A 25078-nucleotide genomic window follows, 5' to 3' on the forward strand; every position below is an offset into this window, starting at 1 on the left:
TGGGAGGAAGTGAGGAAGTGGGAGGAAGTGAGGAAGTGGGAGGGAGGGAGGGAGGGAGGGAGGGGCGTGCTCTGTAGGGAGAACTATCAGCAGTGGGAAGTAACTTCCATTGAGTTTCCGTAGTGTAGTGGTTATCACGTTCGCCTCACACGCGAAAGGTCCCCGGTTCGAAACCGGGCGGAAACAGCGATTTTCTTTTTTCCCCTCCCCTCCACCTGTGTGGATCTCCTTTAAAAATCCATTTATTTTAAAACTCTTCACGCCTCCTTTTCTGGTCTCTCTTGCCCCAGGCTGTGGTGCTGTAGCGACGCTTCTCAAGGTGGGTCCGGAGCCCGCGGCCCCTGAGGCGGACACAAGCATCGCGAGGGGGAGAACCGGGCTGTCTCCGGCTCTGCAAGGCGGCCCGACGCCCGCAGCCCCGGAAGCGCATCCTCGCCTTGCCTTCCTGTTCCCGGCAGCGCCCGGCTCCGGGCGTCTCTTCGCTGGCCCACTGTCCGCGCCGGCCCTGCCCCAGCCGAGAGCACCTAGGCGGCAGGCCCGCAGCCGGCAGCCTCGCGCCCCTCACACGGCCGCGAGACTCGGGTGAGTACCTTGGCGGCCTTAGCGTGCGTCTCCGGAAAATGGGGGTAGGCCCGCCGCCCTCCATAGACTTGGGACCCTCCTGCAATCTGGCCCTCGTCGTGATTAGGTGACCTCGGGCCCCCGACATTTCCACCTTGCTTTCCACTCTCCAGAACAGCTCTCCTGGGCTTCGAGTGTGAATCTCTGGGAAAAGCGGAAGCCGGGAGGTGAAAATCGCAGGCCCTTCTGGGATAAGTCCCCACAGAGACTCTAGCGCAGAAAAAAAGGGAGGCGAGGAGGGGATTTGAAAGCTTTGGGCCAGCAGGGCCATGGCCTGGAAGAGGTCATGGCGGGTGGGCTGGGCTGCCCTGGCTCGGGTTCTTTCTCGCCTCCCCTCCCCAGCTTACGAGGTGCCCCCACCTGAGGGGACACCGAAGGGCTGAGTCTTCCTCCGCCTTGGCCTTCTGCTCTTCCTGTCAAAAAGAAAAAGAAGATCCCAAAGTTAAGAAATGGGACAACTGTGGATTTTGCGTATTGCCTTGAAGCTTGAGACGGGTCACTGGCAGCACTTGTTTAAAGTCAGGACTTGTGCCCTGGTGTCTGGCCTCTAACCTCTGTTTCTGACATGGCCTGCTTCCATGTTAATTGGATCTATCAAATGCTTTTCTGGGAAAGAACTCTTGATATAACACCAGACAGCCTCAGGTATATTCTCAGGATCTTCTTCTTAGATGTATTATTATTATTATTATTAATTACTGTTTCTAAGAGTTAGCCAAGGCCTAGTCTCTCAGATCGCATTGCTCCAGATTCCCTCAAATGACTGACAGGAATGTGATGTTTTTATGGCCATAAGACAAGAATAAACTGTTTTCTCTCCCTCCCTCCCTCCCTTTCTTTTTTTTTTTTTACAGGCAACTTGTATAGGCATCCCTTCCCCAGCCCTATTATTCCTCCATTTTCATACCTTCTCTGAAAGACCCATGCTTTTATCATATTGTAGTTTCCCTTGTTAGCAAGACAGTAAGTTTGGCAGATGCTCAATGCAAATTTGTCTAATACATTTTCATTTAAAATTCCCTCTATAGGGAGCCGCAAGAGGGAGGAGATACGGAGACAAATATATATGTCTAGCTGATTAACTTTGTTATAAAGCAGAAACTAACACACCATTGTAAAGCAATTATACTCCAATAAAGATATTAAAAAAATTTTTTTAAGTAATAAAATTCCCTTTATACCACTCAGAAATACAGGTGCGTTAATGTGGTGCCCTGCGAGGAGCAAGGGTCTCAGGGTCCCAGGAGGTGATGGGGATTTGTCCTCTCCATCTTTCTGTGATGCCAAGGGGCAGGAATACTTTAGCTGGGAAGCTGAGTGTGCCCCAAGCCAACCTGTTGCAGATGGGTGACAGTTTGTTTGAAGCTTATGGCTCTCTCCTTCTCTTTAAACCAGGTGTGTTCTGACAAGATGAAGCAGCAGCCCTACCATTTTAGACACTCTGCCCTTTCTCACCTTCTCCCACTATCCCTCCCTCCCTCCCCCAGTCTCCCTCATTTAACCTCAAATGGAAGCTCTGGGCTGCTCACCTTGTCAGATATTTCCTTTGAAAGGTGGAGAACAAATAGGCCCTGGGGAGTGGCTGACACTGTGTGACCTCTTGTTCCTGTATAGCGCTGCACCTTGAATAGGGTCTTTTATTTGTTTGTTTTTTTTTACTATATCCTCTATTCTCTCCTTCCTGAGCTTGGTGTTGTAATCTTCTTCCAAGTCTTCTCTCCAACCCCAAGGCACTATCTTGCCATAAATAAGAGGCAGAGAGAAGAGGGTGGCCTTCTGGCTTTGGGGTGGGATTGAGACTAGACCCCAAGTTAGAACAAACCCCTTGGAACCCAGTTCAGTAACAGTCAAGGGAGCGAAAGGACGTTGCTAAAATGTGCCTCTGCTGGGGATGGCGTGGGAGTGTGTATTGGATGAGGTGGGATTTGGTCCTTGGATACTGGAGAGAGACTCATGATGAAAGAGAAAAAAAAAACATGGAAAAAATATTCTGAGAGCTGGGCAAAACATCAAAATTAATCCGAGATGCGTCATAGGTCATTGAGATCTTAAAACTCTTTCCTTCTGTATTAGTTTGCTAGGACTGCCATAACAAAACGTCACAGACTGAATATCTTAAATAACAGAAATTTATATTCTCACAGTCCTGGAGGCTGGAAGTCCAAGATCAAGGTGGTGGCAGGTTTGGTTTTCTTGCTGTATCCTTACATGGTCCTCTCTCTCTTTGTGTTGTCTGTGTCCTAATCTCCAGTATGACATTAGTCATATTGGATTAAGACCTACCCATAAAACTTCATTTTACCTTAAGCACCTCTTTAAAGGCCCCATCTCCCAGTACAGTCACAGTCTGAGGTACTGAGGGTTAGGACTTCAACTTATGAATTTTTTTGGGGGTGGGGGCGGGCACGGACACAAATTCAGCCCATTTCTGGGAACAGAGATTGGTGTGTTTTGTATATTATTGAAACAGTTTGGGGAATTCCCAGAAGTTAACTTGGCAGAAGATTTTAGCATACCTGCATCTCCTCATCTTACTAATCATTTGCATATTTTTATTGCAGAAGAAATACATCATTTGCTTTTTATTTCTCTATTAGTCTTTTTTTAGGCTATTTCTGTCAGTACATTTAAATATATAGGTCTTTTTCTAAAATTAAAAAAATTCAAGTCTTCATAGGTAAGAAAAGGACTTTAAGAAATGGATGTTCCATCTCCCCTTGAGGCTGTTAAGAGGGATACCTTTCCACATCCTAAAACCAGCAAGTTCATTAAATGAAGAGTTAAACTGAGACTTTCACAAGAATTTCAGTCCAGTTCTTTACAATATGAAGACATGTTATTCAGAAATTTCACTAACTTGTTCTGTTGTCTGTTAATATAATTTTGCCCTGGAAAGTGTTATTTTAACAAAAGGGAATTGTTAGATTCCTAAAACTTTTTAAATTGTTGCCATGTCTTGGGAAAATAACCTCAGTATCTGTCTTGATAATTTCTTGCCTCATTGATAAATCTCTGTATTCCCAAAAGTTATATTACTTCAAAGATTTATCTGCCACTCCTGAAACTAAAATAATATTGCACATCAACTATATTTCAATTTAAAAAACTATATAATTTTTAAAGTAAAAAAAAAGTCTTTAAAAAAAAGATTTATCTGCCAGTTAATAATTTTTCTTTTCATTCACATGCGTGATGGAATATTTGTAATCCTTTGACTTATATATTTTATTACCTAACAAATTATTTTTTCTTTTTTTAATTCTTAAAATGTATTTGTTTGTGTTTAGTTAGTAGACTTTATTTTTTTAGAACAGTTTCAGGTTTACAGAAAAATTGAGCAGAAAGTACAGAGTTCTCATATTTCTCCTCCCTCTACCTCATTTTCTCCATTATTAACTACTTGCATTGGTGTGGTACTTTTGTTACAATAGATGAGCCAATATTTATACATTATTATTAACAAATTATTATTGTTAACTAATTATTATTATTATTTACATTAGGGTTCCATGCTTTGTATACAGTTCTATGGGTTTTGTCCAGTGCGTAATGTCATGTATCCACCATTACAGTCAGTAGCATACAGAATAATTTCATTGCCCTAAAAAACTTCCCTGTACTCCATCTCAAATAATTTCTTTTAAATTAACACCACTGTGTGGTGAGAGCCTCTCCCTCCCCGACCTCCTTGGCCTTCATGAAAATGAAATAACCTTTTATCCCACCAGCCTTTTTCATTATTTGTGCATCTGTCTCCTATATTTGTAAGGTCAGCCACCTGTTCTGATAAGCTTCCTAAATGTGAGTTTCAAGGAACTAATCCAGATTCTTATACTCAGATCCAGAATCCAGCTAGTGGCCTCTTTTCCTTGAGTTTATCTTTATTGTCACCTGCTGTGTTTGGGCCTTTGACATGTGCCGATCGTGGTTCCCCAGCTTGGGATGGACTGCAAGGGATCCAACATGAAGACTGAGCCTAGGAAACAGACTGTGAGCATTCCCAGGACAGGACATGGGCTAAGAAACACAATTTTGGAGTGAGATGGAAGGAGAATGGTATGGAGTGTCCATTGTTTAGGGAGGTGTGTCGTAGAACAGAAGCTCTCCCTTTGATTTCCTCTCTCATTCTCTGGTAACAAAAAGACCTCTAAGAATATATGCAGATTATTTAGGGTGACCTTATTTATTGTCCAAGTTGGCACACTTTTGAGAGTAAAAGGGAGCATTATTAATAATATACTAGGGCAGCAGGCGCAAAACAAGTCACCCAAATATTAGACCAAATGATTTTCATGCCGTAAAAAATCTCTCAATATTGCTTTCTTCATGGTAAGAACAGCTGTCTTTTCCTCCCTGTTCCTTTCTGGGCACACCATTACCATACCCAGAGTTGACCTTTGTGATCTCTGGCATCCTTCTCAATTATTTTCTTTGCACATTTTTTTCTTCATTGTGTTCGATTTTGGATAAAACAACAACAAAAACACAACACTTTTGTTCTTTAAGAATTGTCCAAACATTTATTTAGTGGTGCATTTGGGAGAGAGTGAACTAGGCATAAATTCATGTAATGTCTAGGGAAAGTGGCAACCGGGACTTTTGGACCCACCAGTAATTTAGAGGCAAGGCAAGAGCACAGTAAGGGAAGAGAAGGGCCCTAGCTAATTTCTTATTAGCTTTTCAGTGAACTGCTGTTAACATGAGATTAGAACTATTTCTCCTCTCAATTTTTAATCTCTGTTCCCAAAGTTCCTTACAAGGTACCAAGGGAAATAATGACTGATTCAAGGCGCACTCCCACTTTGGCTTCTTCTCTCTTCTTTATACTAACTCTCATGTCTCCCTCTGTTCCATGAGAAGAAAGGAAAACTGCAAAATTTCCAGAAATTCTAGTCATAGTGGAAAAATGGGGGAAGAATAGATAATGAAAGTAGATAGAAAATAGAAAAATAGATAATGAAATTATCATGTAATCAAATTATCAAGTGATAATTTGATGTTTTCACACCATTTACAGGTGGTTGCCTTTGTTATCCGAAGAACATAAAAATCAAATCTAAGTTTGCTCAAAAAAAAAAAAAATCTAAGTTTGCTCAAGGACCATGTTTGCCCATTCTATCTAGATGGTGAGGTCCAGCAAAAACACAAAACAAAACTCTGGAGCAATTTAGAGAAAATTTTTTTTTTTTCTTAAAATAAAACACTGTGGAGTAGGGCAGGGCATAGGGTTACAGAATTCCCCAGGAAACATTTTCACGGGTGGGGCAGAAGGTGTGAGTGGCTAGTTTCGTCCCAGAGCTTTAAAAAAGTCCCACAGTGTTTGAATGCCAGCCATGGACCTGGGTCCTAATTGCCCAAAATCAAAATAAATCACATCTATTTGTGTGGCCTTGAATCTGTGCTCGGGGCTATGCAACTTCTTAAAGTAGCTTTTATTCTTGAGCAGACACATAAAATCACTCTCTGTAAAATATAGAGAATAATGGTATATTACCCCTGTGTTTTTCCCCACCCGCCTCCAGTTTAAGGAAGAGAACTCCCATGCCCTCTCCACCACCATCCTTTTCTTAACTCCCTGAGGTGACTACTGTCCTGATTTTTATATTTATCTCTTGCTTTTTTGACTACCTACTTGTAGCCTAAACAAGTCATTTAGTTTTACACTTATAAATGGATCCATACTGTAGATCCATTTTGTAACTCGCTTTTTTTTGCTCAACATTATGTTCTTGAGATTCGTCCATGGTTTTGCATGTAGCTGTAATCTATTCATTTCTGCTGCTGAATAGTATTCCCTTGCATAGATATTACCAAAATGTATTTATCTATTCTATTGCAGGACACTGAATGGTTTCCAGGTTTTTGAAATTACAGGGTTGCTAGAAACATTCTTGTAGGGGTCTCCTGTGCACAGCCCCAAGAATTCCTCCAGGTAAACACCTAGAAGTGAAATTGCTTTAAATAATGCCACACACTAATTTACACACATATAAACACACACCCTAGCAGTGTATGTGTTTTAATTGTTCCACATCTGCTGAGCCCTTAATATTGTCAGACAATATAGTTTTCACCAATTTGATGGATGTGAAATGTTATATCCTGTGATTTTTGTATTCATTCCCATGTTACTAATGAAGTTGACCTTTCTAGGAGCAGTGAGGAAGACAGAAGAACCGCTTGGGCTGGTAAAGCCATCTGCCAGGCACTACTGCCACCATGCCCAAGAGAAAGGCAAAAGGAGATGCTAAAGGTGACAAAGCAAAGGTGAAGGATGAGCCACAGAGGAGATCGGCCCGGTTGTCTGCTAAACCTGCCCCTCCAAAACCAGAGCCCAGGGCAAAAAAGGCCCCTGCAAAGAAGGGAGAGAAGCTGGCCAAAGGGAGAAAGGGGAAAGCAGAAGGCAACAAAGATGGGAACAACCCTGCAAAAAACCGAGACGCCTCCACAGTCCAGTCACAGACAGCAGAAGGCACCGGGGATGCCAAGTGAAGTGTATACTTTTTTGATAGCTCTGTACTTCTAGTGACTCTACTGTTTGAAATACTATTTTTTTTAAATCAAATTTTGTAAAAACGTAGATTTTTTTTTTTTAAGTTATGTTGTTAGCACACAAGACGCTTTGTTGTTATCTTTTGTGGAATGGGCAAAATAACCACTAGTAGAATGTTTCAGAAGCTGGATTGAAATGGGGGAAAACAGAATTTTCTATCGTATTTGAAGATTATTCTTGGTTCCCAGGAGAGATTCTCCCACATTCACACATGACAGCCACTATGGCTCAGAAGCCTTACCGTGTGGGGAAGCAAAACTTCATGTCTTCTCCTTTCCTGATGCCATCAACACATCCTTGACTTCCTGAAACCAAGAGTCATGATGCGGCCTTGGCACCCCTAGAATCAGCTGCATCAGATAACAATACTCAGAATTTCTGGTGATGACATCAAGATGGTATTGCTCAAAAGAGCCAGGATTCCTGTTTGTAGTTTGTGGATCATCTCATTAATAGTCCTGGAGTTTTTAGTTCCTTTCCTCCATGTCAGAGGTGACCTGTGAAAAGCTCTTATATGCCTCATGTGAAATATTCACCCTTTCTGAAAACTTTTCCTGTTCATTGCAGCAACAGACTTTGTTGACTTTTTGGAGAGGGGAGTTTGAAAGTTGTAAGATGTTATGGATTGTCACCCATGTCCTGCTGGAAGTAACTATTTTTGAAAAGTATCTTATAAAGCTGGATACAAGTTGGCTTCATGGGAGGGGAGGGATCATTTCCTACTCCAGGTCATAAAGATATCCTTTACTGCCTTGTAAAAGTTTTATAGTTTTGCTTTTCACATTTGTCTTTAGTCTTCCCTGAACTGATTTTTGCAAAAATATGAGATAGTAATTCAATATAATATTTTTTCCATATGGTAAGTGGTTGTCCCAACCACTTGGTTGTCCCAACTTTTCTGAAAAGTTCATCCTTTCCCCACTGATCTGTAATAGTGGCTTTTTTCATAAATCAAGTTTCTTTTGCGCGGGGGGTGGGGAGCTGGGAGAGGTCTGTTGATGGTTTCGATTCTGACTCACTGGTCAATTTGTCTAACCTTGTGGCAATACTATACAATCCTGAGTACTACAACTTTAGAAAAAGGTCTTGATATCTCAGGACAAATACCACCTCCACCTTTAACATCACCACCAAACTTTTCTTCGTTGGAGTATCTTGGCTATATTCTTAGCCAACTGCTTTTCCATACAACTTCTAGAATTAGATTGACAAGTTCCAAATCAAACTAACAAAAGGTGGAATTTTTATTGGATTTGTATTGAATTTATAGATTAATTATAATATTGAGTCTTCCGATCCATGAACATGGTATAATTCTCCATTTATTTAGGCTTTCTAAATGTCTTTCAATAAAGTTTTATAATTTTCTCCATAAACGTTTTCTTTTGTTAATATTTCTTAGGGACTGTACACTTTTGGATGCTACTTTATATGGTATGTTTTTAGTTGCTACATTTTCTGTTTTCAGCTAAAGTTGATTTTTATATTCAACAACCTTGCTAAAACTCATTAATTCTTACGTCTGTGTATTCTTCGGGGCTTTCTACCTAGATAACCATATATTCTTTTTGTTTTGTTTTGTTTCCTCACAGTCATTATACCTTCTTTTCCTTTTTCTAGTTCTAGGCATTGTCTAAGTGCTGGAGGTACAACAGTGAACAAAACAAAGTCTCTGCTTTCACCAAGTTTATACTCTAGTGGGGGAGGGTGTAGAAGGTGCACAAACTCACGTGACAGGGTGCTTTAAATAAACAAGTGTAAGTGGGTGCTATTTAGATAGGGTGGTTAGAGAAATCCTCTCTGATGAGATGACATTTGAGCAGAGCTCTTAATGCAGTAAAAGAATAAGCTCTTAATGAAGTAAAGGAATAAGAGACGTGACTCTGAGGGGAAAACATTCCAGCAGAGGGAAAAGCAAATGCAGAGATGAGGTGAAAATATGTTTGGCATACTGAGGAAGAACAAGGAGGCAGAAGTGGCTGAATTGGCATGAGGGAGAGTAAGAGTGATAGTTGATATGATTGCAGAGATAGCCAGGGGCCAGAAAATGGAAGATTCTCCACATTGTCACTTTTCTCTGAAAATGATGGGATGCCATTAGAGTTTTGAATAGAGAAACCACACAATCTAAGTTATCAGTGTGTGTGTGTGTGTGTGTGTGTGTGTGTGTGTGTGTGTGTGTGTGTGTATGGCTGATGCATGAGCAATAGGGTGTAAGGGGGGGAAGAGTTGAAGGAGAAAGACCAGCTAGATGGCTGTCACAACTGAATTGCTGGAAATTCTACTTTGTCCTGTTATATTACCATCCTTCCTCTGCTCAACTATTCCCACCCCATTTTAATTGGTAAATTACAAATATTATCTGTGCTTTCCCTTTGCCAAACAACAGAACAGGATCAAAGATAAACATTCCCTGTTGTCAAGAATCCAAAGTCAAATTCAGGAAAGTCACCACTGTGTGTTTGGTGTTGTGATAATACTGCAGGAGGCCCTGACTCTGATGCCAGAGCATGAAAGGGTATTAGGAAGCACTTTCTGAGGCATAATTGACACCTAAGCAGCAAAATGAAAACAGAAGTTGGTCAAGCAAGGGGTGGGTAAAAGACTTCTAGTAAGAGTAGTAACATTTGCAAAGATGTTAAGAGAATATTGTGCATAGTAGGTGTTCCATAAAGTATTCTTGAATCAAAAAAAGTTTAAGTGTGTAACCAAATAAGTTATATTGGGCTTTTTAAAATAATAAGGTATTTCTCATTAAGTGCTTGTTTGCCAAACACTGTTCTGCTCAGTGATTTATAATACATGCATAATTTTATTTCCATGACCCTATGAATTGAATCATATTACTGTTCCCATTTTTATATTTAGTGAAACAGACAGAGATTAAATAATTTGCCCTGAGGTCATACAGTGAGAGTAAAATTCAGATTAAGACCCATGTCTAGAACTCCAAGGCCTAGAAGGCTCCTCATTGTTAAAAAGATCATTGGTATAACCTCAAAGGTAATCCATCCAAAAATATATTTGGTGTTTCTGAGTAAATTAAGGAATTTCCCAAGGTACCACTAGGAAACAGTCAAGTGTAAGTAATAATATTCTACAAGCTAAACATGCAAGGAAAATGAATTCCAGGGGAAAAGTGGTCACATGGAATTTAGAATTTTAGTGTATCTCTACCAACATAAAGCTAGAAGGGATATTCTGTACAAGGATGATAATTTTTTAGACAAATACTTATGAAGTGGAGAAGAACAAATTAGGAAATTATAAATTAGCCTTTAAATCTCTCTTGCCCACTCTTCTGATCCATTTGGCATTTACATTCCTATTTGTAAATTCATAAATTAACATTCCTGGTTTATTAATACTCTGAGAATTTGGGTATCTGACATGAAACAGCCTGAGTGATCCAGTTTTCAGTAATCAAATTTCTGACCTTCAGAATTGAGGCATTTGTCCCCTAAGAGTTGGAAAGAAGAGGGAGGGAAACATTTTTTGTATCTGCCCTTGTCCCCTCTTCGTTCTAGTCTCAACAGTGGTCACTGTGCTCCTTGGGAAATGTACGTCATACCCTTGCAGACCCTGCGATGGCTTCCACCCGGGGTCATGCAAATGACCTACAAACGCCGTACTTGAACTGTCAGCAGACGCGGCCAGATGCGCACCCCGACGCCCCGCCCCTGCGGCCACACGGCTCCGGACACACTTCCGAGCCCTTCTAGGTCGCCCCGAAGTCCGTACTGCTAGGAGTCGCCCCGCGCCGGCCCGGCTGGAGGCTGGGACCATGAAGTTCTTCCCCTGGGTTGCTCCTCAGACCCTTCGCAGACCTTGCTCGGGCTTCCGGTCCCGGTCTCCAACCCCGAGTCCCCTTCAGTGAAGTCTGGGCCAAGGGCATCGCCAGCACCCGGAGGTCGCTGCGGGCGCGGGGCTTCTTAACCTTTTCGGTGCCTGGGAGCCCTCTGGCTTCGTGACGAAGCCAGTGGAGCCCTTCTCAAATTATATTTTAAAAAGCATTAAAATAGGATAACAAAGAAAACCAATTATACTACAGAAACAGTTATCAAACAAAATAATTTGCGGTATAGTAACAAATTGCGGTGTGCTTCATTAATATATTAAATATTAAACATCAAGACCCGTCTTATAACTACTGTAACTTCGAAACAGTTAAGTATGAGATATTTGTAACATACTTCATATCTCAAATATGGGGTATGAAAATGTAACTTTTCTTAGTGACAAAGACGCTGGTACTTATCTTCTGACTGTAATTTGTTGCCAACATTCATCCGTGAAGGACATGCTAAATTTCAGTTAGAGGTTAGAGATATTAAAGATGTAATTTCTTTTTCCTATCCAAGTTCACCACTCCCCAAGTTAAGAAAACCTGAAAAGTGCTTAACACAGTGCCTGGCACAAAGTCCCCTCTTAACATGTAGATATTAGTAATTTTATTATAACTTTTCTCGCATCTGTTCAAATTTCTTTTAGGTGACCATGATGAAGTTAATCAAATGAAATCTTGAAGGAGCACAAAGATAAATCAAGAATTCAACCCATTAATTCAGTCATTTTTTTAAAATTATTTTTTATTGAGGTATAACTGACATATAATATTGTATTAGTTTCAGATGTACAACATAATGATTTGATGTTTGTATACATTGTGAAATGATCACTACAATAAATCTAGTTAACATCCATCACCTTACATAGTTACAAAAATTTATTTTTCTTATGACAACTTTTAAGATTTACTTTCTTAGCAACTTTCAAAGATGTAATGCAGCATTATTAACTATATTAATTTTAGTTAATAACAACATATATAACTAAATATATGTTATATATGGGTTACATATATATAACATTTTGTTTATATATATACATTATATATATATATATATATTCAGTCATTTATATATGGGTTCTAAAAGAGTGCTGTCTGCACACTCCTGCTGAGGTATAAAGGAAAGGAAAATGTGAATTTGGTGGTTGTAGGGAGTGGGGGGTTGGCAACTCGAAGAGAAAGAGAGGATGACATGTTTTTAAGGATTAATTCCTTGATTTATCCAGCAAATAGTTTTAGAGCTTCGATTATGTGCCAAGACTACAAGGCAGGTCCAAGGGCCTTGCCTTCACCAGAGAGCGATGATACTCAGCTCCCAGAGACAGAGAAAAAGCTCTCCCATCTGAAGGAAGAGTAGAAAAAAGCAAAAGTGAACAGCTCCAAAGTTTGACTCCATCATTTCTAAACCATACATCCTTGCAAGGAAAGACTCAAAGGCTGCTTTGCCCAAAGGATTTAGCTCTAGGCATGACCTTTGATAAGAAGACCTAGAAAGTGCCCATATCCTTCCACAACCTGCAGCCACAGGTTAAGGTAAGATGAAGCATAAGAACAAAGAAGTAGGTTGTGGGGAGAAATAACACGAGAGGCAAAGCAGTTCAGAAAGGTCTTTCTCTTACAAAGGATTTCAGATTTTATCCTGCTGATCTTGAAAGGTTTAGCCCTGGGAAAATGCCAGATCAGATTTGCATTTTACAAAAACCTCTGTGTCGTTGGCCTTTGTATGGTTGAATTAGAAGGAGGATATTGGAAGTGGAGGTTTCCCACCTGTAAAGTATACTATTTTATTCAGACCTAAAAAAAGGACTTTCAGGAGGATGAGGCAGAACACGTGCCTCCCTCGCTAAAAAAGATAGTTATAAGACAATTGCCATACTCCTCACACGAGATGGCAAGAACTTGAATTTGGGTGGTAGGTTGGGAGCCGAAATGGAAAATTTTTCACAAAATTCCCTGCATCCGTCCTCTTAAGTATTTAAAAGGTAGACTTAGTTAGGGATTGGATATGAAAGAGTGAGTGAGGTAAGGGAGGGAAAGGAGTCTGAGAAGGGACCCTAATTCCTAGCTTTGGCATTTATGTGGACAGTTGTAAAACTAACTGAGATAAGGAATATACGGGAGAGAAGAGGAGAGGGGAGAGACTGATGAGTGTAAAGAAACGTGAAAGTTCTGAAATTTACCCAACTTGCGAGCTCAGCTTGTTAAGTTAGCCTGCCACACACAGTTTCATGGATGCTGGTTCAACTCATGAGGCTCCTGGGTCAGAGACAATGCACAGTTTATTATTCCAGGAATAACAATAACCAGATTATCAGCATATTTTCTCTGATTCCCCGCCTCCAATTTCCAGAGGGCAACACATGACATCTGTACATTCAGTGGATTGTGTTACAGGACGGAAACCCTAAACCTGGGGATCCCAATTCTTTAATAATGAGCAGTAAACATGCCTGCCTGTTGCTCTGGAGAGAAACATTATCTCTGTCTTCCAACGGTGTTTGCTATATAAGCATCCTTGAAAAGATAATCCAGAACAAAGGACAGTCAGTGCCTCACTAGCAATACATGCAGAAATGTGAGATCCATGACGAATTATCTCCTAACAATGAGTTGTTTTCACTAGCTGAGTTTTGTTTTTTAAACAGTCTTCCAAGACTAGATGAGTTGGGTGGAGGGTACGTGAGATTTCAAAAGTGAAAAGAGTGAGGCCAGTTTACCTTAACAGGCCAGAAGCTCCAAAGAACCTCCACAGAACTGTTGACATCTAATTAGTTATTTGTATGCTTTTTCTGTTTTTTTAAAATATATATATATTTTAATAAACAGTAGAAAAGAAGTGTGGTTGACAGTGTAGCTTGGGAATCTGAAGGTTTATCTAAAGTCACCTGCCTAATAAAAGGGTAAATGACCCATGGAATCTTCTAGTAGCTTTTCCCTCTAGGCACTACCTCAAGGTACCTAGGCTTCTTGAATGGAGGATGCAGTTTTGACTGGTACAGCAAATTATTAGAATTAGTTGAGTTTTTTTAAATTTGTTTTTAAATTGAGGTATAGTTGATTTACAATAGTATATAAGTTTCAGGTGTACAACATAGTGCTTCATAATTTTTAAAGATGATACTCCATTTATAGTTATTATAAAACATTGGTTATATTCCCTGTGCTGTACAATATATCCTTGTAGCTTATTTATTTTATACGTAGTAGTTTGCACCTCTTAATCCCCTACCCAGAACTCATTGATTTTAAGTGTTTGAAGATATCCAGGCTAATGGGGACAGGTTTAGAGATCGAGAGAATAGTGTAGGATGGAGATATAATTTATCTGTTAATTTAATCCAGTGCCATTTTGTAACTACCTACTATATAAGCTGCTTGACTTCTGGAATTGGAGTAACATTCTTGGCAAGTCTGTCAGTCAGCCAATCACATCCAGGTTGCACACAGATAACAATCAGTTGTTGTTGGCGCACAGATAACAGTCAGCTCAGGAAGGCTGGTGTTTCAGCCCACTAAGATCCAAGCTGTAAAATGTAAAAGCTCAAATGATTGTCTTCTCTTTCTATCTCAAACCTCCCCCAAAGGCTGCGAATAGAAGCTTTTGACTCTCAGCTAAGTATACATACTGACATATGGGTAAGTCCTTCATCTTCTCAAGAAGTGTAGCAGCTCAACATTTATGATTTTACTGCTTGGCACACTCTCTGAGACCAGGTTGGAATCATCTGGAAATATTCAATTTTGTGATCACCCCCCGTCACCGCTTATCTTAAAAATGTTGTGAGAAACATTTTTAAAATGTTGTGAGAAAGAGGAAAGTTTAATTAAAGTTCGAGGAAAGTTTCTTTTCCTTTCAAAAAGCTCGGAGCATTGTAAAAAACAAAACAAAACAAAAAAAACTTGTGGGGTCACAGCCCAAATGGGCTTCCTTACACACAGGAAAAGCTTTCATCTACAGGTGTATGGCCTTATCAAATTTACAAGGTGACAAGCGCTGAAAGAAAAGATTTCTTGTGTGACTCTAACAGCAATAATAATGATGATCACATTGGGTTACTTCTGCAGTATTTTCTTGCTGCAAAATGCTACACCCTCTGAGGACTGGCCTCGAGGCTCTCACATTATGAGGCTCATATGCTGCCTACCATGCCAACAAGGCAAATGACAGGAGTGTTCTGTTATTCTTTTCTAGAGGTTTTATAACTTGTTTGATAATTTTTAATAGCAAAGTAAAATCTTATTTGTCTGTTATCTGCTGGATCCATTGGGATGAAATTTCTGCTTTGGGGAGTTACCAAACTAGGTCTCAATCAAGGGCTGCCAAGTTATGCTGCTTTAGTAGTTCCTAGCAGGGCAGAGATGGTGTTGGTGCCCCTGTGCTCAGGTGACTTGAGGCTTTGGGTCCTCTAGAAGAGTGAACTTGGATTTAGAGGAAAAGGTAGTATAGGCAGGTTACTCAGCATGTAATGGGGAAGAATAATTTACCTTAACCTTTGTAGTCTATTGCTTTTGCTACAAGTTAGTCACTAAAGGGATGTTGCCTATAAGCTTAGCTTATACATTATGGCTCATCTCTGGGAACCCTTCCTCCCATGTAATGAGTGTTAAGCTAAAATACCTTTGTTTAGCTCACAGGAAACCTCCTGACCAGGCCCACCTGTGAATGGCTGCAGGAAGGAAGAAATTGACGCATCCTAGAACCAGGACTTTGCTCCCTCCCCTTTTAGTGTAAAAGAAGCCTGAATTCTAACTCAGGGAGATGGTTCTTTGGGACACTAGTCCACCATCTTTTCCTTCTGCTGGCTTTCTGAATAATGTCGCTATTCCTTGCCCCAGCAACTCGTTTCTCAATTTATTGGCCTGTGATTCTGCTAGCGGTCTGAGCTTGGACTCGGCAACAAGCACAATACCCATTGTTCTGTACTATATGTTACGTTTCATCTTTATGATCACCCTACAGCCCAGTGTTTCTCAATGAGGGAGATATAAAATGAATTTAAGCATGGGTATCACCCAGCATTTTTGAGAGTAACATGGAATCTGAAATAGAATGCAATGCATGTGGTAAGTGGTAATTCAGGCAACTTTTGTTCCTGTTACACATGTGTGTTTGGGTCCAGATGTAAACTAAACTACAAACTGGTCATGGCCAAAAATGTTTGGAAAGCACTGGCCCTAGGCCATGAATTCTGAGTATGGCACCACCTCCTCTATACAGTTTACCTGGGCATCCCCAGAGCTGAGCTCTGAGAGGAGCACACCAATGTAGAGAAGAGCAAGCAGTTCTGCACACTGGTTGCTTTTCAAGAGAGTTTGGCCTTTGATAATTTGTTACCATTGTTAATGAAACTTTTACTCGAGCTCTAGATGAAATGTTTTGTGCCGTGGCTTCCGGCTAAAAGGCCCTTCTATTTTCTGAAAAGGTCCTAGGTTGTGATAAATATGCCATGCTCAGGGTCCCCTCTTTTTTTCTTTAGGGAAATCGGCTTGTGATTTGAGTTTACCTTCCTTTCTGTTACTGTTCTTTAGAGATGAATGTATAGGAATAGGAAAAAAAAAACGACAACGCCCAAACAGGGACTTGAACCCTGGACCCTCAGATTAAAAGTCTGATGCTCTGTCAACTGAGCTATCCGGGCTCACGCTAAGAGAGAAAAACCGCCTTCCACATCAACTATAGTCAATTTATGCACACATTCAGAAGAACGATTTTAGGCATTTCGCCTGTGATTCCGGTTCAGAGCTGGTTATTCAGAAAATGCTTGGCATAGAAACTCAGCCACAGTGAAGGTCTTTAAGGCCGCGATAAAACAATATTACATTAATTATAATGTCTCCCCAAATTGTATCTTTCTCGCTCACTTTAGTTTAGATATATACTATATGTATATAAACACTATATCTCTATGTAGCATATAGAGATATATTCTATAGTACCATATAGAATTCAGTGCAGTCAAAAACTGCAGGTTGGCCTTTAGTTCCTAGGCTTCCCAGAGAAACAAGTCAAATATTCTACATTTGGGCCCAAACACTTTCAAAAGGAAGCCAATCCAATGCTGATGCTTTTAAGGGATAATTAAATCACCTTTCGGCCGCGCTTTGGATACTTGAATATAGGTCTAGGGACTGAGGGAGTGATTTGATTTCGTGCTGGGTCTCAGCTGTCTTTGGAGAGGGGAAAAAAAGGAAAGAAGCTTTTAAAGGAGAGTCCCACTCTCTTTTTTCTCGTCAGATTTCGTTCCGTCTCTAAGTTAAGTGCTTGACAAAGGTCCAATGACTGGAAGGCTTTCTCCACTCGAAATGTCCATGAACGTTGCCCCATTAACCATTTCAAGATTTTGCTGAATAAGCAAAGGAGAATTTAATTTAAGCATTCAAAAAAGAGTTGCCGGGGGGGGGGGTTGGAATTCAGATTCAAAGAATTGGGAAGTGCTACAAAGGGTTTTTTCGCAGAATGGGGATGTAGCTCAGTGGTAGAGCGCATGCTTCGCATGTATGAGGCCCCGGGTTCGATCCCCGGCATCTCCAGGTCCTTTTACCTATATAATCAGAAGTTGCCCTTTAAAAACATGAATGCTTACTTTGTATCCTCTAATTTTCTCGGTACTCTTTTAGCCACGGCGTATAGAACTGTATACGTAGAGAGGGAAACAGGATACCTTTGAAGTTTTTTAGGATATCTGTAATGAATGAAATTGAAAACGCAGAAAAGCACACCCAATGGACAGATGGCCGAAGAGGAGCAACTTGGAAACTTGCCCAGGATCCATTAGTGAACGGCTAGCTGTGGTAACTGGCCTGAAAACACTCAAAGGGGAGGAGGAGGTATTGTTGCTGAGTCATGGTACTGAAAAGTAGGACAAATGTTGGGAAAAGGACGAAGCCTTGTTTGGTGTAGGCGAATCCAGCAGCTAAGATACACAATATTGTTCCTCTTATCAAAACATCAAGAACGAGAAAAGTTTCTTGTAAAAGCTTCCAAAAGAAAGCAGAAACGGCTGGCCGGTTAGCTCAGTTGGTTAGAGCGTGGTGCTAATAACGCCAAGGTCGCGGGTTCGATCCCCGTACGGGCCAGAACTACCCTTTAACCACCACTGTGATTTAACTGTGAAATAGTTTTGATTACTTTCCAGCCAAACTGCCCAACGAATGTCCTACGAGACTACCTGCGGTGTCTCCACAAAAGACATTTTGCCACAAGTCCAAACCATCCTAGGGAGTCCAGAGCACACATCTTTGAGCAAGACAGATTGCTCAAAATTTTGTCCAAGAGAAGCAGAAAAGCAGCAAGACACCTTAGGAGTTATTAAGTTCATTAGAAGGAAAAACTGTCACCAGTTTGTTTAGTGGCCAAACACTGCCCTCGAAATAGTCTGAAAACATACTGAGATGTGGGGCAAGTGTGAAAAGGCAATGTTCATGATCTCCGATTGCTCAGTTGAGGATTTCTATTCGGTTAGATCATCCCTCACATGAAGGAAGGACTCCCATATTGGGAAAAGTGTTTTCTTGTTACTTTGATTTTTTTAGGTAAGAAAGGACTAAACCCTTTTCCAGAATCTACTTTGCCGTCTGTCACCAACCAGTTGGTCCACGTTGGCCGACACCAGCAGACCCTCTGTTTCGTCCGCTTCTCGATGTTACGCCTATTGAATCAGTCTATTTTCCACCAAAACCGACTTTCTGAACACTAATTATGTATCCCCTTGTTCCTTGTACAACGAATTTTCTTTATTCATTCACGACCTCAGAACTTTATAACCCGTTGAGTGAATTTTCACTATTTTCCGTGGAAAATACTGAGATGAAGCCAAGAGGAGTTAGGGAGCTTGTCAAATATGCAGCTTATTGGGCCTCACCCCCAGGGACTTTGACTCAGTAGATTTGAGGAAGACTACAGGTTTCTTTATTTTAAATAAACGCCACCGTTGTTTCTTACAAAGGGTGGATCAGCGATCTCTGAGAAATAAGGCTTTATACAGACCAATATTCGAAGGATTAGGTTGCCTGGAAATCCAGGGAACTTCTGAGCCAAGTCGATCTGGTTTTAAAACTAGGAAGGGAGAGTAGCAGGGAGACAGAAACAAAGAGAAACAGAGGCGGAAAAAAATGTTATATATCCAAGTAGGAAAGAAAAACGGAGTAAATATTTAGGAGAAGTAAATATTTAATCTATTTAGAAGAATTATTTGTGCAGGTGGCTCGTTGGTCTAGGGGTATGATTCTCGCTTAGGGTGCGAGAGGTCCCGGGTTCAAATCCCGGACGAGCCCAAGTTTTGCGGCCTACATCCGCTGTTGAACTTTTTATTAAATTCACTCAAAAGAAATTGGTACATCTGCTGTTAAATTAAACTGCTATATTTTCATGTAGAAATATGTAGGCTGTATATGCACTTGATTCCAATAAGTAATTAGATAACTCTTCTAGTAAAGAGAGACAAGTACTTTTCAGTTTTGGCTCTTATTCAGTTTTGCATCAGCTCTAAATGACTCTTGCAAAGGCCAAGGTTTCTGGTTATTCTAGAAGTTCGACTCCACGGTTGTGGTCGTATGAAATGTATAGGAAACAACATTATAAAGCAACTATACTCCAGTAAAAGTTAATTTTAAAAAATCCAGGTAATAAACATTACATTTTTAAAATTAAAAAAATAGTATAGGAAGACGATGGTCATATCTCAATTCAATGTCATCCATCATTCATTCATCACATCAAAGAAATGGGTTCAAATGGAAAAATCAAATATTGACCTATAGAGTTGGGGTGCTGGAAACCTTTGTACAAGTTATTTCGGCTTTCCTCGTTGCGTATTCTTCCATCATGCAGGAATAGGGGCTTGGCTTCATTATTGAGAAGAGGCACTTTTTCTCTTTTCCCGGAGCGTACTGTTGGTACACTCTTTAAACAGATATTTGTTTAGCATCTATTATAATCAATGAGCTTTTGCAGTCTGTGGTAAACAAAATACACAAAAATCACTGGATCCTATATTCCAGTGGTTGTCAAATATTTTATATTAAAACGCAGTTGCAACACCCCTTCCCGCCTCCCTTTTTTGTGTGGTGCAAGCCCTGATTGTGGAGAACAACAAATGAACAAGAACAAGCGGCCTGAAAAGGAGGGAGAAAACCGCAGGGAATTCCTTTAGGACCACACTAACACAGCGTGGCAAGAGGGGCCAGAGTTGACAGGTGATATAGAAACAGGAGAGGAATGTCTCAGTGGGTTACGGAGAAGGCCCAGTGCAGTGTTTTGGTTCGAGGACCTGACCTTTGGGACTGAGCTTGGAGCCACATTGGCAACCAGGCCTGGAGCTCTGGGAATGCCAGAGTTGGCCTCACCCTTAGAGCGTTCAGAGATTCCGACACTTGGATTCCGGAAGCACTTTGTGGTCTATCAAGACATGTTGGTGAGAATGAGGCGAAGAGGGAAGATGTAGTGAAAGCGAATGGAATGCATGCCAATAATTTCAGACAATGCTTACATTCTTTGCGTTTCATGTCATCTTATATAACAAAAACAGTCAAAAAAATCTAGAATCCTATTAATCCCTGTCAGTCCAGGAAGAATTTTATAGTCTCTTTATCCATTGAAGGGAGCTTTCTTTCGGGGTGCCCGGCTAGCTCAGTCGGTAGAGCATGAGACTCTTAATCTCAGGGTCGTGGGTTCGAGCCCCACGTTGGGCGGGAAACCTTCGAATCTTTTGCTCGCAGCTACATATCTGCACCTTCCTCTAATCTCCAAAACAAAGTGCCTCACCGTTGTCAAACGAGAAATTTTAGAAAGTATTGAATTGCGGAATCCCAGTGACCAGCTGTGGTTTACTGGCTCTGTTGAACTATTCCGGCCAGCTCTATGACTCCTGCAGCGTTAAGCCTCATCGCCCCCTGGCGGCAACGCACTTCTCTGGCTTATTAGAGCTTTTGTTTGGATAACTAGAGATAACATGGTCTCTGGTAGGGCATTTAGGCTCCCGGGATGGTCCTGAAGCACTATCTCCACCGAAAAGGGTTTAGGATGCAGGGATGTTGGAAAACGTAGTATGAAGGTGGAGACGATCCAAACAAAGGAAACAGTTTGACGGGCTGAGGCTCAGAAGCAGCAATGTCCATGGAGAGTTTTGAGAATGGTGACAACTTTCTGGCCCAAGCAAGTGTCATTATGTACTAACGAGAGACAGATTTTCTATTACCACTACCTCATACACCGTTTCAGCTCCTGATCAACCACACCTAAACAGCACAATGGACCTCCTTTTAGATAGTGCTGTTTCCAACCTTTCTTCTCTTCCTTCGGCAAGTAAAAGAACCAACCAACCCACAACAGGTTGCAACTGCCTGCAAAATAAAATCTAAAGACTTAAGCCTGGTTTTTATAGTCCAAATTGCATTTCTGCCATTCTCTCTTGAATGGGAGTGTGAAGGATAGTCAAGAATAACTTTAAAGTCAGAATACCAGCTTTATAAATTTATACTAAGAAAAAACCCTAAGTGGCCCAGTGTGTTTTTATTGGCCCTCAAATTTGGGAAGGCAAAATTCATACGAAAGGTTGCCTAGTGTAAATCAGAGCAAAACGAGTTAGATGTTAAAAATATTTATGTCGCTTTGAAAACCTGATAATGCTGTCTACACCCATTGAGACCAAGAGCCCCAGAACTATCAATATTGTATTGAAAGAATGCCCACTTCTGAGCATGCTGGAGACAGGACAATTTACCACTCTCCATCCTCCCCCATCCATTTTTCTTTACTCAGGAACCTGAATATTATTAATATATCCCTTGCTCCATGTAATGCTATATTCAGTTTTAAAACTATTCCGTATTTTACCTATTTAGATGAATAGCACCTATGGTTGAGCACATGGAATCACATGTTTTAAACTAGGTAGACTCCCTACAATTTGGAAGTATTGTCAGTATATACACGATGAAACCGAGAATCATGAGTCAACTTAAAATGGATGGACAAGAAACAATTTCCTAGAAGAGTACACTGAGCCTTGACTGTTTTCCAGGTCTCAAGACATCTTTCAAATTAATTGATGAACGTATTTTTATTAAGCGCCTTTTCCCTGTTGGAATCTTAAAATGAAAACATGCATATAACATGGGCCGTGCCTTCAAGAAGGCTGTCATTTACTTACTGGGTGAATGTAACTGACTCAAGTGAAAATTAAACTCTCACTTGTATTTTAACTGTCTAGCATTAGGAAATGAAGGTGCTTGGAGTGACTGTTTTAAAAAATAGGTGATGGTGACAGAAACGGAGTTATGAAATTACCAGCGTTTATCCAGTAAAATCAAGGGAACAGAGGCCCTGTATCTGACTCATATGAATATTCTACTTACTAGAGAGAACAATCATTGAAGATTTACAGACTACATGTTGTGGGTATTAAGCCCTAAGTCTTATTGTAAAGCCTGAACTCTTGATCACCCAGCAGCATCAACTTAATGTTTCGGTTTCCTGGTATGATGAACACTATAAAGTGATGTCCTAGATAGAGGAACAAGTATTGCTGGTGTTAATAAGCCACATGTCCTGTTGTCAATTAACTTAATGGATTTCTGGTTTATAAACATTTTTTGAGTTGCTTGGAACAGACTGCTTTTTCCCATTCTTATGGCCCTTTGGCTATATTGTTAAAATTGAGTTGACATACTTAAAAATTACATTTCTGAACTCAAGGCCTGTGCCAACATCTCCAAGGCCAAGGCCATCCTGAGCTTGGTCCTGAGCACAAGCTAACCTAACTCCTTAGACATAACACTTCAACTGCAAAGGAGTCCTTGATTAAAGGTGGTTAAAAAGGGCACAGGTTTGGGGCTGGTGTCTTAGTCTGCTTGGGCTACCAGAACAAAATACCACAGACTGGGTGGCTTAAACTGAAAAATTTTTATTTTCTTGCAGTTCTAGAGGCTGAGGAATCCATGATTAAGGCACTAGCTGATTCAATTTCTGGTGAGAGCTCTCTTCTTGGCTTGTAGAGGGCTGCATTCTTGCCACGTCCTCAGTGGAAGAAAGAGGGAGTGAGCTTCCAGATGTCTCTTCTTTTAAGAACACCAATCCAACCTTAATTACTTCCTTTTTCCAAATACTGCCACACTGGGGGGTGGGTGTTAAGGTTTCAACATATAAGTTTGGGGGGGACAATATTCAGTCTACAGTAGGGGGGACAAAAAAAGCAAATCACACTATGACATTTTGGAATTCAGGAATTTGACACACAGTAAGCTCTCACATATTTGTTGAAAGAATAACTTAGTTGCATTGCCTTTAGGATACTTAATCTTTTATATAGATAACATTGTTTAATAAATCTTATCAAATTAACTAAAAAAAACCTTAGTGGCTTTTCCTTAGGACAGATAATCTGAAGGCAGAGTCCACAGACTCTCTATTCATAACTAGAGCTTGACTGATACTGGACTGAGCCAGATATGAAAGAAAAGCCAGAGGTCAGTAATTTGGAGGCTGCCTACAAGAACATGTTAGCCTACAGTTAGGTCTGAACTTGGGAGGACAGTCTCTGGAAGAAAAGCAAAGGCAGACACAACTACAATTTTGTGAATACACAGGTCTGTTCAGAGGTTATCAACAGCAAATTGTATAGTCAGGTGTGCTTCAGGAAGTCTTGGTAGTTGAGAAGAGTAAACAAGAGACAGAAGTCAGGGGCTTAATCCTGTTCCAGAGCAGACTTGGAAAGCTGGGGCCATAGGTAAAGGGAAAAGGAAGTATTCTACACAAGAGAATTATCTGCACCAGCAGCCCAAAGTGACAATAGCTCAGGCACTCCAGAAACAAGCCAGTATTATTTTTTGAACATGAAATAAAGAAGAAAATATATATATGCCAGAACATATTTTCATAATCAGCTGGATTCCAGAGTTCAGAGTCCTAGGACTTTTTCTAAAAGATAAATGTTTACATCAGCAGAATACACTTTTATTATATAGTATGGTCTAAACTACCAACAAGAGAGGTCCCATTAACTTAAATACCAAGCGTTTTGAGTCAGAGCCTTCAAAGCTGAAAATGTTTACCTCCATGATTGACTCAAACTTACTGTTTGAGCTTTTCAATTTGACACCTTTTGGGGACAGAGTTTATGTTATTTGCCTCTGTGTGTTCCCACCACTTAGCATGGTGCCTGGAATAGTCAGTGCTCAATGCATGTTTGTGAATATTAAAGGTCACTGTTGTGTATACGTTACCGAGTTCAAGCTCGCACTGCTTGCCGCATGACAGGTCAATAAATTGAGAGACAAGTTTTGGGGGCACGGAATAGTGACTATTCGGAAAGCCAGGCGTCAGATAACATGGTAATCTAGCGTCCTGGAGTACCATCTTATCAGGGGCTGGACGCTAGTTTCTTTTATAGAACAGAGAGAGCGACGGGGTGAGGAAGTAAAGTAAAAAGGCCTTAAGTCTTGCAAAATACCTCCCGGTTTTGGCCATCCTCCGGGAGGGGATGCGTTAATTTCTGCTTTTCTGCAGCCATTCACAGGTGGGCAGGGTCAGGGTGTTTCCCTGTGGGCTGAACAAAGGCACTTTAATTTAACATTCCGGCAGAGGGGCAGGGTTCCCGGAGGCAGGCCATTATGTATGCCTACAGCTATAGACCGAACAAAAGCAATGGAAAGCAAAGGTCAAAGTAAAAGAAACAGATCCAACATTGCAGTCAGATTTTGCTCTTCCCTGTTGCGGTATTGGGGCAAGGCCGGCGGACCGAGAAGATGGAAGACAAACGTCCTCAAGAACCATATTGCTTGGCTTTGGATAATAGTTTCTTTTATGGAAAAAAGAGGGGGAGGTGAGGAGATAAAGTAAAAAAGGCGATAAGTTGTTGCAAATATTTCCTGGTTCTGGCCAGACTCGGGAGGGGATGTGTTAATTTCTTCTTTCCTGCAGCCATTCACAGGGAGGCTAGGTCAGGATGTTTCCCTGGGAGCTAAACAAAGGTATTTTTTAGCTTAACCCCTCAGGCATGGGAGGCAGGGTTCCTTGAGACGGGCCATTATGTATAATTTAAGCCTTAGGCAACGTC

General features: G+C 40.8%; 1 protein-coding gene and 6 non-coding genes across 7 annotated transcripts; 6 read left to right on the forward strand and 1 right to left on the reverse strand.

Moving 5' to 3' along the window:
• The first annotated feature begins 113 nt into the window (after positions 1 to 113).
• Positions 114 to 186, forward strand: TRNAV-CAC (transfer RNA valine (anticodon CAC)). The gene has a single exon. It is a non-coding gene; the product is annotated as a tRNA-Val (tRNA).
• Positions 187 to 6840: 6654 nt separating this feature from the next.
• On the forward strand, positions 6841 to 7113 carry HMGN4 (high mobility group nucleosomal binding domain 4). Its single transcript, XM_007471250.1, has one exon. The coding sequence runs from the start codon at positions 6841 to 6843 to the stop codon at positions 7111 to 7113; it is 273 nt and encodes a 90-aa protein (XP_007471312.1).
• Positions 7114 to 16590: 9477 nt separating this feature from the next.
• On the reverse strand, positions 16591 to 16663 carry TRNAK-UUU (transfer RNA lysine (anticodon UUU)). Its single transcript has one exon. It is a non-coding gene; the product is annotated as a tRNA-Lys (tRNA).
• Positions 16664 to 17483: 820 nt separating this feature from the next.
• TRNAA-CGC (transfer RNA alanine (anticodon CGC)) lies at positions 17484 to 17555 on the forward strand. The gene has a single exon. It is a non-coding gene; the product is annotated as a tRNA-Ala (tRNA).
• Positions 17556 to 18027: 472 nt separating this feature from the next.
• TRNAI-AAU (transfer RNA isoleucine (anticodon AAU)) lies at positions 18028 to 18101 on the forward strand. Its single transcript has one exon. It is a non-coding gene; the product is annotated as a tRNA-Ile (tRNA).
• Positions 18102 to 19226: 1125 nt separating this feature from the next.
• Positions 19227 to 19298, forward strand: TRNAP-AGG (transfer RNA proline (anticodon AGG)). Its single transcript has one exon. It is a non-coding gene; the product is annotated as a tRNA-Pro (tRNA).
• Positions 19299 to 20641: 1343 nt separating this feature from the next.
• On the forward strand, positions 20642 to 20714 carry TRNAK-CUU (transfer RNA lysine (anticodon CUU)). The gene has a single exon. It is a non-coding gene; the product is annotated as a tRNA-Lys (tRNA).
• The last annotated feature ends 4364 nt before the right edge of the window (positions 20715 to 25078 follow it).

Source organism: Lipotes vexillifer, unplaced genomic scaffold, assembly GCF_000442215.2.
Source record: "Lipotes vexillifer unplaced genomic scaffold, Lipotes_vexillifer_v1.1 scaffold56, whole genome shotgun sequence".
NCBI classification, from domain to species: Eukaryota; Metazoa; Chordata; class Mammalia; order Artiodactyla; family Lipotidae; genus Lipotes; species Lipotes vexillifer.

Coding starts and splice junctions, on each gene's coding strand:
- HMGN4 (XM_007471250.1), top strand. CDS start 6,841: ATGCCCAAGAGAAAGGCAAAAGGAGATGCTAAAGGTGACAAAGCAAAG.